This window comes from Ceratina calcarata, unplaced genomic scaffold, assembly GCF_001652005.2.
Source record: "Ceratina calcarata isolate Rehan_Ccalc_2016 unplaced genomic scaffold, ASM165200v1 scaffold121.2, whole genome shotgun sequence".
Taxonomy (NCBI): Eukaryota; Metazoa; Arthropoda; class Insecta; order Hymenoptera; family Apidae; genus Ceratina; species Ceratina calcarata.
The window spans coordinates 36,051-50,662 of NW_017133086.1; the positions used below are offsets into that span (position 1 = coordinate 36,051).

The window sequence follows — 14,612 nt, forward strand, 5'->3', positions numbered from 1 at the left end:
GATGATATATATATGTATAACCTTCCTCCCTCACACTGATCATCAACACTGATAATAAGTCCTTTCTCTCTCTCTCTCTCTCTCTCTCTCTCTCTCTGTCTGTCTGTCTATCATACGTAAAGATGCGGAGACGCTTCACTTTCACTTTCACTGTATATCCTGATACGATTCGATTGATCCTGAATCCTGCCTGGTTTTCTTGTTCTTTCTCCTAATAGTAGTCATTATAGTGCCCTGACTGTCTGTCTTTTTGCCCCTTTCTCTCTCTCTCCCTCTCTCTGACTGCCTGTCTTTCTTTGATTGCCCTTCATTTTTTTCTCTTTCTCTCTGTCTGACTGCCTTACTTCCTGACTGCCTTTTTCTCTTTGTCTGACTCTGCCTGACTGTCTCTGCCTGCCTTTTTCTCTCTCTCTCTCTCTCTCTCTCTCTCTCTAAACGGTAGTACTACTTGAAAGAAGTACTACTCGGACGACTATGAGGATTCAAGTAGTAGTAGTAGTAGTAGTAGTAGTAGTAGTAGTAGTAGTAGTAGAGAGTAGAAGTAGTAGTGTGTGTTCACCTGAGGTATCAAAAGTCACACAAATGTAGAACAATACTATCGTTAGTTAAATGTTAAATAAAATATATAATTCACTCTATACGTATATAATAAAATATAACGTTCATAATAAATACGCTACACTCGAAGGACGTAAAAATCGTCACAGTCACTTGAAACTTTGTGTGCTCAAAGATAGATTCAATTTTGAGGAAGTTGTTTCAAAGGTGACTCGGATCTACTATCCTAGCCAGGAATCGAGCGAGCTAACTATGTGAAATCTTTTCTGAAGTCCCTTTATAAAAATAATACCCTATGCGCTGAATGTAATCGTCGGCAATTAAAATTACAGAATATCCGGCCTACCAAAAATGAGGAAACTAACTAAATAAAAACGAAACTTGTATCGAACGTCATTGCGGTCTTTTTCGTCAAGTAGATGAAAGTCTGCGCGATATTAAAACCATAAGATATGAATATTCATTGTGTATTAAACAATGAGGATGGTTCGGGCTTACCATGTGCGGAAAGGGCCGAGAATTTAATGTGTGTCCTCTTGGTTCTTTTAGTATCTCCTTCCACCTCCGCCACCACCTCCCATGTTTCCACCGCCGATCGAACTCCCCCCGTAACCACCCTGGTTCCCGTATCCACCTCCAGAGTTACCCCCGCCAGAGTTACCGCCGCCCATAGGTCCTGCGAATGAATTTCCAAGTTGCCGGGATCCTTTGCGAGACAATCTCACGGTAAAATTGTTTGTAGGTCAACAAGGTCAAAGTTAAGATCAAAATTACTTGAGAAATGATCGTTTGGAAAACGTGAAAGTCTGCGTGGAGGGGAATCGTGTCCCATCCATTGATATTATTAAGTGATTAATGTTAAGTCGCTATTTTTTTTTTAAGAATTAGTTCGGTTTTTTTATCAGAGTTTAGGCAACCTTGTCCACCGAAGGGCGGTAGCCATCTCGAGTCCCCGGACTGGCGGCCACTAGGACCGCCGCCACCACCCATATTAATACCATAGGGCGCCGCTCGTCCGCCGCTGTTGAAGTTGTTCCTCACAGGACCGCCGCCGTAGCCTTGTTGATAACCGCCTCCGAAGTTGTCGTTACTCCAGTTGCCACCGCTGTTGTATCCGCCCTGACCACCTTGTCCACCCCAACCGCCACCGCCGCCGCCGCCACCTATAAATCACACGTGACAATCTGTCGTAGCCGTAGAGTCCCCGGGCGAGTAGCCACGCGATACCGATGGGGCAGTTTTCACCGAGGTGGAAAAGAGCACAGGCAGCACGATGCCAGCTCTTACCCTGGTTCTGATTCTCCCACGGCCCATTGCCACCCCAGCCACCTTGATTGCCACCACCGTAACCGCCCTGGTTGCCACCGTTGTTCCAGTCACCGCCGCCGCCACCGCCGCCACCGCCACCACCACCGCCGCCACGATTACCCCAGTTGCCCCCTCCTTGATTGCCACCCCTAGGACCTCCTCGGCCTCCTACGTTCTGGCCACCTCTGCTTCCTCCACTCTGCTGGCCGCCGCCAGTAGCAGAAGCCATTTCTGCTTTACTCAACGCCTGCGATGGACATTGAATCGATTCTCATCCAATATTAATCAACGAAAGACACAGCACATTCAGGCATCAATTCAAGTAACTTACTTTCTTGACATCAACGTGCTTCCCGCCTATCTGATGATTTCTTTGCAAGCAAATCTTGTCCACTGGGTCATAGTCGTTAAACTCGACAAAACCGAAGCCACGTTTCTTCCCAGTCTCCTTGTCGGTGACTATACTGATCGAATTTATACTACCGTAACTCTGGAAATACTGCCTGAGATCCTCCTCTTCGTGATCGTCCTTCAAGCCGCCCACAAACAGTTTCTTCACCGTGGCCCCGGCCTCGGGTCTACCAATCTCCTGTCGAGGTACAGCTCTCTTGGGTTCCACCACGCGGCCGTCCACTTTGTGAGGTCTACATTTTCAAACGAAGAAAGTTATCGAACCTCGTTTATCTTTAAGAACAGTTGAATATCACTGATCTAAACGCATCGAAAATGTATGCACAGAGATCAATTGTTTGGAATAGGTGGAGGCGGGGGGCGGGGGAGAGAGAGAGAAAAGCAAAGTCAATAGCTTTCATACAAAATATTGTTTCGCGTTTTTCGAACAGTTGAAGAATCACCTTGCATTTTGGGCATCGTCCACCATGTGTGCGCGGGAGTATGTTATGAATCCAAATCCCCTGGATCGTTTCGTCTTCGGATCCTTCATTACCACCACGTCTACGATCTCCCCCCATTTCTCGAAGTGTTTCTTCAACGACTCGTCCGTTGTCCTATAGTCCAACCCACCGATGAACAATTTCCTCACGTGCTCGGGCTCGTTCTTTTCCTAAAACGAACGCGCACCGTCTGAATTCCCGTCTGAACGGTGAAGAAAACTGTGTGGACAACTCTTTCTTCCACCATACATGTGTATACTGCCACATATACGCTACATATGTTTTCAGACGCAAAGAAATATAAAAATTTACGAAAGAACGAATGCATTAAGCGTTTATTCGAACATTTGCGTGCACCCAACTCTTTTCATTCGCAAATTCGACTTCACACAAGCGTGTAACGTAAGCCATAACCAAGAGAGCTACGTTCATCCATTGCTCACCTCGTGCTCCATTTTCACCATTTTCAATAAATCTGAAAGGGCCAGGGAGAGTGGCCCTAGCCTCCGATATCTTAAAATCAATCAAGATATTCGCTTATTATTAAGAAAACACACAAAACTCGTATCTCACTGTCCGGGACGACACTGAACGCAAAATGGCATCAATGGCGTCGCATGGATCGATTAACTGACTCGTTTCCCTTTACGCAAGCCGTGTGAACCCCGAAGCTGCGACGAGACGACATGTTGGCTGTCATCTTGGCTTTCCGCGCGTGCGCAGGCAGAGTGACGCTTAACACGCACGAATGAAGCGAAATAGTTTTGAAATATCGTAAAACAGACAACATGTAAGTACCTTGAAGTTTCTTTTATTATTTAACTTTGAGCGCGTCTGTCGATTGTCAAATGGGAATGTGGAGAAGCGTCGGCAGAACATCATTATACGTGTGAAGATTTTATCGTCAGACGGCGGCAGCGGCTTCTCAGTTTTCAAAGTAAGTTGAAAAAAAAAAGACAAGTTGGACGTGCAACCAAGATCTTAACCTAAGTATACCGCTTTAAAGACGCGTACAGTACGTATGTATAATTTTGTCCATGTCCGTAATGGATCTACTGATTCTCATGTTTTTAATCATCGCTAATCGTGGCGAACGATGTTCCCTGACATTTTGATAAACGCGTAAGCATAAGCACGGTTAAGTATAATCGAAAGATGAATCTGCTTTGTGACTAATGACAGGTGGTATCGGATTCAATCGATGACACCGACGTTACGATTAATTTGCGATTCATTTAGCATATTATCGTCGTCGTGCAAACATTAACTGCGAGATACGTATCGTGCACATAAAAAATACAATTCTCCCTGTACCGCGGTGTCACACGGTGGGTAAAATAGGCTATGACTAATTTTCGAATGTAATTTTCGCGTAATAACATTGCCGGGAAATCTATGATTTCATGGAGACACGTGATCTCAAGGCTTTTCGAAAGCTCCGAGCAAATTAATAGCGCGCGCCGCGTTAATAATCGTCCATTACCATCGCACCTATTCTCCACAAGTCCCGCACCCACCCAGCTAGCTGCTCATTATTTCTCACCTGCCCTCGATTATTCTCACCTAATGTTCAACCCAATCCTTTCCTTTTTTCCCCCCAATTCCTGGTTTGTCAAAGATAGCCGCCGATCAGCATTTCTCAGCAAACGCGTTGTAGTCACAGCTGAACGATTCGAAGAAGATCGAGGGAGAAAGGGATGGGGAAAGGATCGAGTTTGTTCGAGGCGCACGCGGACGCGTAGTCTTTGACAGTTTCATGTCAACAAATGTCGTGAGTCGCGCCCAGCCGCAAGGCAGACTTGCACCAGGCGATCGTCGTTGTATTTGCGAGAACGGCCAATCGTTCGTGCCCGTCACGTCACCATCGTCCAGTCTCCTTCGTTCCCGATGACGACAGTAGCTAAAAATAGCCTGTATATATCTAGGCCGGTCGCAAACGCGAATTATCCACAGTCGTGCGCCGGCAGCCGACGGAGAAGGAACGTGTCGAGTGTTTTCGAACGCGCTGTGTTTGTCGTTCGCATGAAAAAGGTAGGATACGGACAGCAAAAACGACCGTCTTCTTCTGTTCGGGTGATAAACGCGCATTATAAGGTCGCGTACTAGCTGTAACCTTGAATAATAGAGCTCGTAGGACAGTGTGTCGTCGAGGTGTAATTTCGTTCACTAGACCACGTTCGTTAAATGCTTCAACGACACGTTCGTACTGACCAAGTCACTTGTTCTGGATATCTGGATGAAAAATCGACGTTTGTGACGAGTTGTACATCTGTTACGGAAGAAATTTCATTGAAATGGCTCGTCCGTCGTGAAAATCTAGTTCGTAGCTAAAGTCAAGGTCGCGCGAATAGCTGTAGTAGAACTGTATTATTGCGAACAAATTGTGTTTCGCACAAAATCGTTGTGAGAACGATACTCGATCTTAATCGAAGCCATGAGAAAGACTGACGTTAACATGTGTCCACAGATTCTGTATGTACGACAGAGATCGTGAAGTAAAATCGTCGAGATGAGACTCGTCGTAACGAAACGAGAGAAGTGTGTCGGTCAAGTAATTTGTCAGGATGCGGATTTTCGCGAATTTCTGGCATCGCGAGGTATCGCGCAAAACCTACGAGGACGCATTCGTGATAGATGCACGATTAAAATGTCACGGAGAGCATCTCCGATCTACAGTGTGGGTTGCGTTAAATATAACGAGACAGAACGTTCGTAACATTGTCACGAATAACTGACTACGCGATCCCCTCGGTTACAGTGTGTGTGTGTGGTGTCTTACCTTTGACTCTTTGTTCACATGTTTCTTACAGACGATCAATTTTAAATTAATCAATTGGAGTCGAGTAGTATGACAAATAAACGTAATCATAAAACCTCGTATTACCGCGGTTTAAACGTGCCCCGCGTTTACTCATTATGAACGCGCTTACGTATCGCTCGTAGGGGAGCACGTTTAACCGTTTAACCGGAAAAACAAACTGTGTAAAAAGTTTCAACAATTCCTCAATGGAATCGTAGATTGTTGCACAGCCGAGGAACGTTTTCAGATGTAATTTCTAACACGGTATAAATAAATTCGAACGCGTCTTAATTGTGCCTCGTTCGCGTATGCTCTGGCGAAAATAAGCGAACGTTTCTCGTTGATACGTTATCGTTCAAAAAAATAAACGAATTCATTGAAATTTGAATAAAGTTTGCGATGCCATTATACATATGTTTACGTTCGTTTATAAACTTGCTCCGCTGATAATCGTTATACAACTTAATCTTATCTCCGTATTCGCTATGCAAACGAGTCAATCTTGCCTAGGTGCGATTCGCTGGACGTGATAATTGCGTACAAGGTTCGACAATGTGTGTCTCGGAGATTTTCTCTATTTTCTACAAATTTTATGTGACATTTTGTTCACGCAAATCCACGAAGCGGTTTCTACAACTTTTAAGCGAACGTTCGAGAGAGCAGGAAACAAGTGTCTTCCGACGCCTACATCCCTTTCGGAATTTTTAAAGTAAATTACTGATCTTCATCGCGACAAGTCGGTAGAGTTGCCAATCTGTAATTATTATTGCTAAACGTAGATTCCACGGCTTCTTCTCGACAGTAATCCTTGCATGGAGAACTTTTGAACCTACACACAGAGTGGCGTTTCCATATCGTCCAAGACCGTCAAATATACATGCATGTATGTACGTGTTGCCGCCAGTACTTACTAGGCGAACGCCTGTTTATCTCGCTTTCATCGATGACTTTTGCCCATCTAGCATCCGTCGTTGGGTTTTGATTCCCCCCTTTGCACGCACGTTTCCCATTTGCATCGATCTGTCTTGTAATACATAGTAATAATAGTACCTATCTCAGATCGTCGTGACGATTCCTCCCCGGCACTCCGTCTTGTACAACTTGGAACTGTATTTCCAGGAATGATAGGAAGATGTCAAAGGAACTTTTTATTTATCGATCAGGTATATTTATTCATATGCGTTGATAAGCGAATTTCGCAGCCAATTTCGTGGAATCCGGTGTCGGGAATCGGGTACGGACCGAGGGGGCGCGTTTTAATTAAATCTACCGTGGTCAAGGAAAAACGTGTGTATGCGGCGGGTGAGAGCTCTCGCGCGGTTGATTTATCAGCACGAGGGGCGAACAGCAGAGATCGTATATACGCTTAGAAAGGCTGCGACTGCTCCGCGAGTCACCTTCTTACACACACGCACGCACACGCACGCACACGCACGCGACTAAGAGATGATATAACTGGATTTGCAAGCTGTCACAGTGAAAGAGCGAGAGATGAGGAAAAAAAGAAAAGAGGCCCGGCGGGGGAGGCCATTATTGTTCAAGGGCGTCAATGGAACGATTAAATTTGAAATGCTAATGCGCGTCGCAGTGAAATGGCGATACACACGATTCGCGCTTAAATAATCCATTGTACGAACAAACGAATCCTCCCGCGATCCTCGTATCAGCAAATCGTTCGTCTGCATCTATTTTCAATCAATCAGAATTTTTAGTATTTTAATCGAGCGGTGAACGAACGGTGCTGCTCTTCACCGGCTTGCTCCAGTTCCCTTCTCGAATCAATGAACACATTGTTTGAGTTTGTTACTGTTTATGGGTGGTAGTAGTAGTAGTAGTAGGTCGATCCCCTTATCGATACTCTATTTCGCGCGATAAAAAAGCTCCAACTGTTCACACACTCACGTATTTAACGACCGAATGAAATCTGAATATTTTCTTCAACGCTAGAGGACGTCGATGATGCCATTTGCATGAATTAGTCCGTAATTTATTCCGCGCGATTAATCAAACGACTATGTCTCGTAGTTGTAAACGAGATCTCGAGTCGACTTATTCACCGTACGGCAGTTTTTCAAATTTATTTTCGATTTTACAATCATTTTACGACGCTTTCTCGTACGCTGAATCATAACGCTGTCCATGTATCCAATAACAATCACGTTATTTTAATCCGATGATAAATCGCGCATTACGATCAGTGGCACACGATTTTTTAGCCAATGTTTCATCGAATGAATTCACCACCTCTTCCATCGAGCAGCCTGGCGTTTTCCCGTTCTTTTTTCCGAAAGATTTTTCCTTCAGGCTCGCGGGACGTCTCTCGTCGTCGTCGTCGTCGTCGTCGTCGTCGTCGTCGGAAAATCGACCTTCTTCGTAGAATAAACTCTGTACGCGAGTAAACGTCGTTGCGTCCAAGTAGTAAGGGTAAATGATGCACAATATTCTAGTCGTAATTCATCGCGAACGAGCGACAACAAATCTGCGTCACTTTAGAGATCAAAGCAAAGTCGAAGCGTGCACATACCGCCTCCTTTTCTCCGTTATATCGTCTCCGATGGAACGGGGGCGCGTAGTCGTAGATCGCGTTTGTCATACCGTCGGGAACGTCTCTGCGAGAGCTTCTCTTACTTCCTCGAGTCCGAGAGGAGATGACCACCGGGAGCAGCAAACTTTGTAATCGTAGAACCGCGGACGACAATAATCCGAGAGCCTCTACAACGTCTTTATTTCTGGCCTGATCCCATGTGATCCTACACGAGAACAGTCGGCTAGATTTATCGCCTCCAATTTGTTTCGTCTCGTCTAAACGGAAAAAGGGAACAGGTTTTTGATCCTACGTAGAAGCCGACGAGACGATTTTTGCTCGTCGTTTCACATTGAATTTCACTATGAATGAGAACAGTTCTCTGTTTGTGAATAGGTGGCTACAAGGAATTTTGTTTTGAAAAACCGTCAGTCAACACCCGGCTTTCTCGTCGCGTTCTCGTGGAAACACCAAAGTCGCGCGGGGCTGTGTAGGATTCCTGCCAGCATCCATGTTGCATAATCATCAGGGAAAGAAAGGGAACGAGGGACAGGATTTCAAACGCTGGGTCGCACGTGCTCGGAGATCCTAAAATTCCCGCGTTGACCCCGTCACGAATATTTTGCAGTTCTGCGAAATTTCTCCGCGCGGTCTCCCGACCGAAAGAGCACCGCGAGACATACGAAAATTGTTTACTCGGTTTCTTCGGGGGTATTCACTCACATACACATGTGCAGCAGTATCATTGTTTTACAACGAGGTCTCTTTCACCGTTCAAGTGTGGATGATAGTCGTTTCGTCGGGGCGAACCAAACCAGAGACGAGAAATAATTGCGCTTTCAAAGCGAGAGATTAAAAATCAAATTGTGTTTAACGATTCCTTCTTTTCCCGGTTCGTCAGAAACCCCCGTTTCAACTCGTGATGATACGACGTGATATGAGAACGGGAGAACAGCGGCATATGCGGGCTCAATTGCGAGTAACGCGTTTTCGTTCCTTTTTCAACTGCCACGTCGACAGACACGCGTGATATATCGGAAAAATTGTCGAACGAAATGTTTTTTCAGCAGCGTGTATTTCATCTTGTGCAGCTCGTGACGTAACATTGGCTTCTGTAAAATTCGATCGAAAGCACGTGTGATAATGTCTATTACTCTCAGTCAGTCCCAAGGCTGCATTCTTGACACTTGTGTGTGTGTGTGTGTGTGTGTGTGTGTGTGTGTGTACACCTACGCTTTATGAAAAGCTTCGTATCCGCCTTATCTGTAATCTATCCCATCGAACGAAAAAAGATTGTGTTTTCGTACGTTTCCACTGCCGGCACTTTCATTCCCGATAGTGAGACGTGCGCAAAGTCACGTTCTCAATAATCATTCATAACGTCTCATTTTCATTGATCTCGATCACCGCGATTCCTAACAATTACTCGTAAAGGCTAACGTTACCAAGATTTCTGCAGAGACTCTCTCGTCGGAAGGAAGAGAGAACGCGGGTCGTCGAGTTTGTCAGACGATTCTCCCCATCGTCTCTAACCGTCGACGTTGTCGTCGGCTGCCGGTTGACAAAGTATTCCTCTCGATCGCCGAAACGTAGTATGCGTTGCAGAAAAGACGGCCGCAGGAATTAGGCCGCCCACGCTTATGTCGACGACCGAAAAAGCTTGATAAAAGCTTTCTGGCCAGATGGGCACCGGTTGCTCTCTCTCTCTCTCTCTCACGCACTGTTTTCTCTTGTTACGATTACGCGTATGTTCTCGGTGACTTTTGCCGGTAATACTTGGGTTTCGCGTTATCGTTACATCGCGGAACGAAGGAATGCGAAGCACTCGTACATCCATTTTGTTTCGATGTCTTTTCATTTTTATCTTTGCGACTCGCGATTTTCTACTCTGGCGATCGGCGCCACGACATCAGTGCCGCGATTCATGCGTTCTCGCTCGCAATCGTGAAAAACGTTAACAACTCTTTTCCTCTGCTCGTGTTCTAGGAGGGAAGGATTCGAGCGAGGATTTTCGGGAGCTCGCACGCGACAAGCGCCGCACAATGCTCGTACGAATCGGAAGTGAGCTTATTATTAGGCCACAGGTCTACGAATAGCCCGCACCTTGAAGCAACACATGTAAAGGCGCTTATAAATTCCGTGATGTTTCGAGTCGTGTTCACAGACCCACTTTTTGTGTATATGCATCGCCGTTCTCTTTTCGGGCACGTTTCAACGGGGCACGTTCCCCAATGTTTTGTTTTATTTTCATAAAACGACGTCTCTGTTTTCTTTTAATTACAATCTAGTTGTCTATCGTGGTCTTTGGACAAGAGAGATCAGCGGCCGAATACCGCGGAGGCGTGTGTTCGTAGGCATACATCAAAATCAAACGATTTCTATTTATACGTTTTAACAGCGTGCAGCGCGCGACGGGTACGATCGGACACCTGTTTTCGTTCAAACAAACTCGAGCCTACGATTATTATTTCAAATCCGTTGCATCTCGTTTCCATAAGCGTCCCATCGATTCGATCGAAGGTAATTGACACGAGTAAAAAAGTTTGCGTATATTTTCGGTTTAGAAGAATTCTTCATCGCTCTGTGGCCTCGATTTGTTTGAATCCTCTCGGCTAGGCTTCTTTCTCTCTCTCTCTCTCGAGAGAGAGAGAGGCATCAAGTAATAGTGAACTCGCTCGTGAAGCACACGTTTCTCGTGCACGTAGAAAAAGGTTTTACAAGTGTACCATCGCTAAATAGTACCGATCGGCAATCAAGTTCTCAGCTGTTGTTGCACCTCGTAGAGTGCACAGTGGGTCAGTTGAGCGGGGGGAGGGGGGGGGGCTGTTCTTTGGAACGTTGATGGCACCCGTGGTCCAAGAAAGTCGATTTTTTTTGGTGGACCGCTCTTGACTCGAGTGGGGCGACCAGAAGGAACCGTAGAAGGCTACGAAGGAGGAGCTGCAAGGGCATTAGGCTCCGGAACGATCAAATTCTTACGAAACACGCACGGCTCGTCTCTCTCGCGCTCGTGGTGAAAAGAAAGGCGACGTCGAATCGGACAGAACACTTTTCAGGGAACGATCGTAGAGTGCGGAATGTTTCGAATGCGTCCTCCAGAAGTCTTTTTCAAAAGTCTCGGCCCGAAATGTATTTTTGACGAGCGTTTGACAAGCTTTTAACGTTCCCCCTTCCGACGCGTTTTCGTTTCCGACGTCCATGCGCCGCGCCTCGTTATTTTTGCGATCCGCAAACGTGTGTTACGTAAGTCGACTACCTTCTGGAAAAGTTACCGGAGGAAGATGGTCCCCGAACAAGAGATCATCCTCTTCTCACTCGGAGAGAAACGTAACGTGTATATAGGTCACAATCATGATGAATTGTTTTACACTGATCGAGTCTAGTTATATAATTTGCCGATCAATTAGCGACGTGTATCGTCGAGAGGTATGATGACTCTCGACTGATTGTAAGTACCGGTCGTGTTCGCGGTAGCCATCTTCGGCTTCCGGTGTGTGTCGTTATCAACGCGATTCGGTCTGAATTCCTCCTTGTTCCGGCATTGATTCAATAGCCGTAACGTCCAAGGCCGTATCAATAAACGCGTTCCCCGGAAAGAAGAATGCACAATAAGGGGAATCAAGATCCAGTTAGCGAAGGTTCAAACGTTGCTGTGCGATCTAGAAATCCATCTTTTACAACTTGAAAATTGCCCGGCTATTTCTAACGGAAGGGCGAAGCGTAATTTCGAAAGAGTCGAGCATTATATTTCATTCGTACGAAAAACTTTTGTTGGCGGTGGACCATTTTACCTTTACTTTAACGTTTGCCAAACTTTTGTGTTTACATTCATAAATCGCCGAGATACTCGTAACACAAATTCGGGACGGGTTTTCCTATGAGAGAACAAATCGCGAGAGATTACAAGGATACATTTTTTTTTTCTTGTTGTCATTGTTCGATCTCTTGGTTCGATCTGACGAGTGTATTCGAGGAAAACCGCAGTCAAGGCTGTCGCGCTATCGGCGCGCAAGTCCCCTCGAATTGCACAGATAAAACGGAACCTTCGTTCTCCAACTTTTTTTATCCGTTTAAAATGTATTTCGCGTTTAGCCAACGAGCACAAGATAAACAGATTTCTCTCGTTTATGTTGCAGACTATTAAATGGTAGTTTAACCATGTACAATCTGAACGTGAACCTGAATCCTAGTCCGACGGCTGCCGCGGGTCTTCTCGGTGTCGCGGCGGCCGAGGTCACGCCAAGGACACCGGAAATCGTAAACTCTGTAATCGCCATGACCAATCCCTTCGAGGGTTATACGACCAACGAGAGAAGCAGGGACCGTACGGACTCTACGGACAGTGGTGAGCCGAGCCCACCGAGTGTTCAGCACACCTGTAGTCAGCTCATTAAAGAAGGTACCCATCCGGTGGTGTGGTGGCCTTATCCTACTGGGTCCGCTTTTTTCTTTTGCTACATTTTTATCATCCCCGCTATGCGTGGGTCAGTAGAGAACGTATGTTGTTTGTTCAACAACTGTTTGAAATTCAACTTTGCTCGCTCGATCTCTCCAAATATTTCTATATTCGCTCATCGCAATTGAATTTATGCCGTTTTTACATGCCGATACGTTAGCGAATGTTATTCTTGTCCCTGTTGTCCTGGATAATCGACGCGACTAAATCTTGTTGTCTCGATTGAAGGATTGAAGTTGACGCTACAGACAAAGAGGCGAGCCAACGGGACCGGTGAGGACACGAAGAAGAAGAAAAGGGAGGACGGGAGCGCGGACGACGAGGAGGAAGAAGAGGCCGGCAATAACAACAACCGCGGTGGAGTAAGAAATCTTCACATACTGTTTTTCGTTCAAAACACGAATAAAACAGTCGCGCGACGTTGGTCTATCCGCGACGTAAGGGTTTTCGAGTCGGGGCTGTCTCAAAACGAAATTTTTCTATGCTTCTGATCGTCCGAGAATCGTCCGTAAGCATCTGTAATAAGCGCAAGTTGAAATTGTAGCTGACGCCGGAGGACGAAGAGAGGCGTCGAAGAAGACGCGAGAGGAACAAGATCGCCGCGACCAAGTGCAGGTTGAAGAAGCGCGAGAAGACGGTGACGTTGGTGCACGAATCGGAGATCCTCGAGACGCAGAACCACGACCTGAAGTCGCAGATACAGGAGTTGGAGACGCAGAGACGCAGGCTAGTGGACATGCTCAGCCTCCACGGACCGACGTGCATAAAGCAAGGCGGCCCGGATAATTCGTATCAACAGTTTGCCGAACCGCTTCCCAGTTATCAGGAGAATTTCGTCCAGCCGCCGCCGGCGTTGAACCAACCTCAGAACTGTGTGACGGACTACCCGGTGAAGGTGGAGGATTACGAGACCGAGTTTTACCGGCAAGAGAGTCCCTTTGTACCGACCACCACGGACACTGGTTGCACGGTTTAGTACTCGTTTCAACGATACGCGCCATTTCGAGGAGCGGTTTACTCGTTCGTTTGACGACGGACAGACACGACTGTGTATGCATTCCAAGAAGACGCGAGAAAGCAGGAACGATTTTTTATTGACGAGCGGTAAACCGCCCTTCCTCTTCCTCCTCCTCCTCCTCCTCCTCCTCTGTCAATCGCAAGTCTGTAGCTCGTAAGTTGTTACATAATAGTATACCCCCGTTTGTCCTTCTTCATCTTTGTCTTTCTTCACATAATTCTTTTTTAACGCGTCCCTTTATACTCGTACGTTCAACGCTTAAAGACATTCCTTGAAAAGTAACACCCTTCTTCGAAAGTAAGTTGACCGATTCCTTGAACGTAAGTACTGTGACATTCTAAGACTCGTAATTAACGAGACGTAAGATGGAGACGCCTTTACGATGCCCGGACTCAAAATCAACATTTTAGCTGTATAAGAAGCTGCTGGTTGCAACTGTTTCGTTCGCGTTATTTATTTTTTCGCTGAAATTAAGCAAGTATTCATCGACAAGCTGAGGATCGCAAAGGCGTTTCGCGTTGATTTAATAAGCAAGGTCGAGGAAATTCTTTTACAAACGGATGGGTCGCGTTCGGTGCCTTTTATTTTTTACGCGACCACTTCGTATCGATATTCATCGATCAGTGACGAGAAAAGTTTGTGTCTCAAAACTGTAATAATAAGTCTTCTGATATTGATTGCGACTGTCTCTCGCGTATATCGGTACGCGAAACGCGTTTTCAAATCGATACTTGTGTAATTTATACGAGCAATCGAGAACCACGTATTTAATTGCTAATTAAAATGTTGCATATTTTATACAGACCGCGTATTTGTACGTTTATTACGTTTAAACTCGTGAACGCGCACATATGAAACGCGTACGATGCCTCCGAGAACAAGATTAGAGTGTGCTCCAAATTTTTCGGAGGCGTGAGCACGCGTCGTTGACGCACGATTACATGACACGAACGACATACCTCAAACGGGTTGATGGTTACCCTCCCCAAGTGCGTTTGTAACGACAAAATTCTTTCGCTTTAAGAACGTATTGGCTATACAGTCAATTCCAAACG

The 14,612-nt window shown here is 45.9% G+C and overlaps 2 protein-coding genes across 7 annotated transcripts in view; one reads left to right on the top strand and one right to left on the bottom strand.

The window, feature by feature from the left end:
• Hrb87F (Heterogeneous nuclear ribonucleoprotein at 87F) overlaps nt 1-3,420 on the bottom strand; it is a 5,007-nt gene extending 1,587 nt beyond the window's left edge. Inside the window, exons 1-7 of one of the 3 annotated variants that reach the window (XM_018027538.2) lie at nt 3,203-3,420; nt 2,721-2,929; nt 2,198-2,510; nt 1,846-2,113; nt 1,476-1,721; nt 1,057-1,234; nt 112-559 (exon numbers count right to left, since the gene is read on the bottom strand). In XM_018027538.2, coding sequence (XP_017883027.1) covers nt 1,104-1,234; nt 1,476-1,721; nt 1,846-2,113; nt 2,198-2,510; nt 2,721-2,929; nt 3,203-3,223 — 1,188 coding nt within the window. In that variant the 5' untranslated portion in view covers nt 3,224-3,420 and the 3' untranslated portion in view covers nt 112-559; nt 1,057-1,103. Of the gene's footprint in view, nt 1-111; nt 560-1,056; nt 1,235-1,475; nt 1,722-1,845; nt 2,114-2,197; nt 2,511-2,720; nt 2,930-3,202 lie in introns of those variants that run through there. The other 2 variants (XM_018027555.2, XM_018027547.2) reach the window with 2 other exon arrangements.
• A 111-nt stretch (nt 3,421-3,531) lies between these two features.
• On the top strand, nt 3,532-14,355 carry Atf3 (Activating transcription factor 3). 4 transcript variants are annotated; one of them, XM_026814951.1, is made up of 4 exons: nt 3,532-3,696; nt 12,220-12,482; nt 12,768-12,976; nt 13,084-14,355. In XM_026814951.1, the coding sequence occupies exons 2-4, from the start codon at nt 12,242-12,244 to the stop codon at nt 13,513-13,515; spliced, it is 882 nt and encodes a 293-aa protein (XP_026670752.1). In that variant the 5' UTR covers nt 3,532-3,696; nt 12,220-12,241; the 3' UTR covers nt 13,516-14,355. The 4 variants fall into 4 exon arrangements, with proteins under 4 accessions (XP_026670752.1, XP_017882947.1, XP_017882973.1 ...); XM_018027458.2 differs by lacking the exon at nt 3,532-3,696 and adding an exon at nt 4,690-4,790; XM_018027484.2 differs by lacking the exon at nt 3,532-3,696 and adding an exon at nt 4,690-4,790 and having other exon boundaries at nt 12,768-12,901.
• The last annotated feature ends 257 nt before the right edge of the window (nt 14,356-14,612 follow it).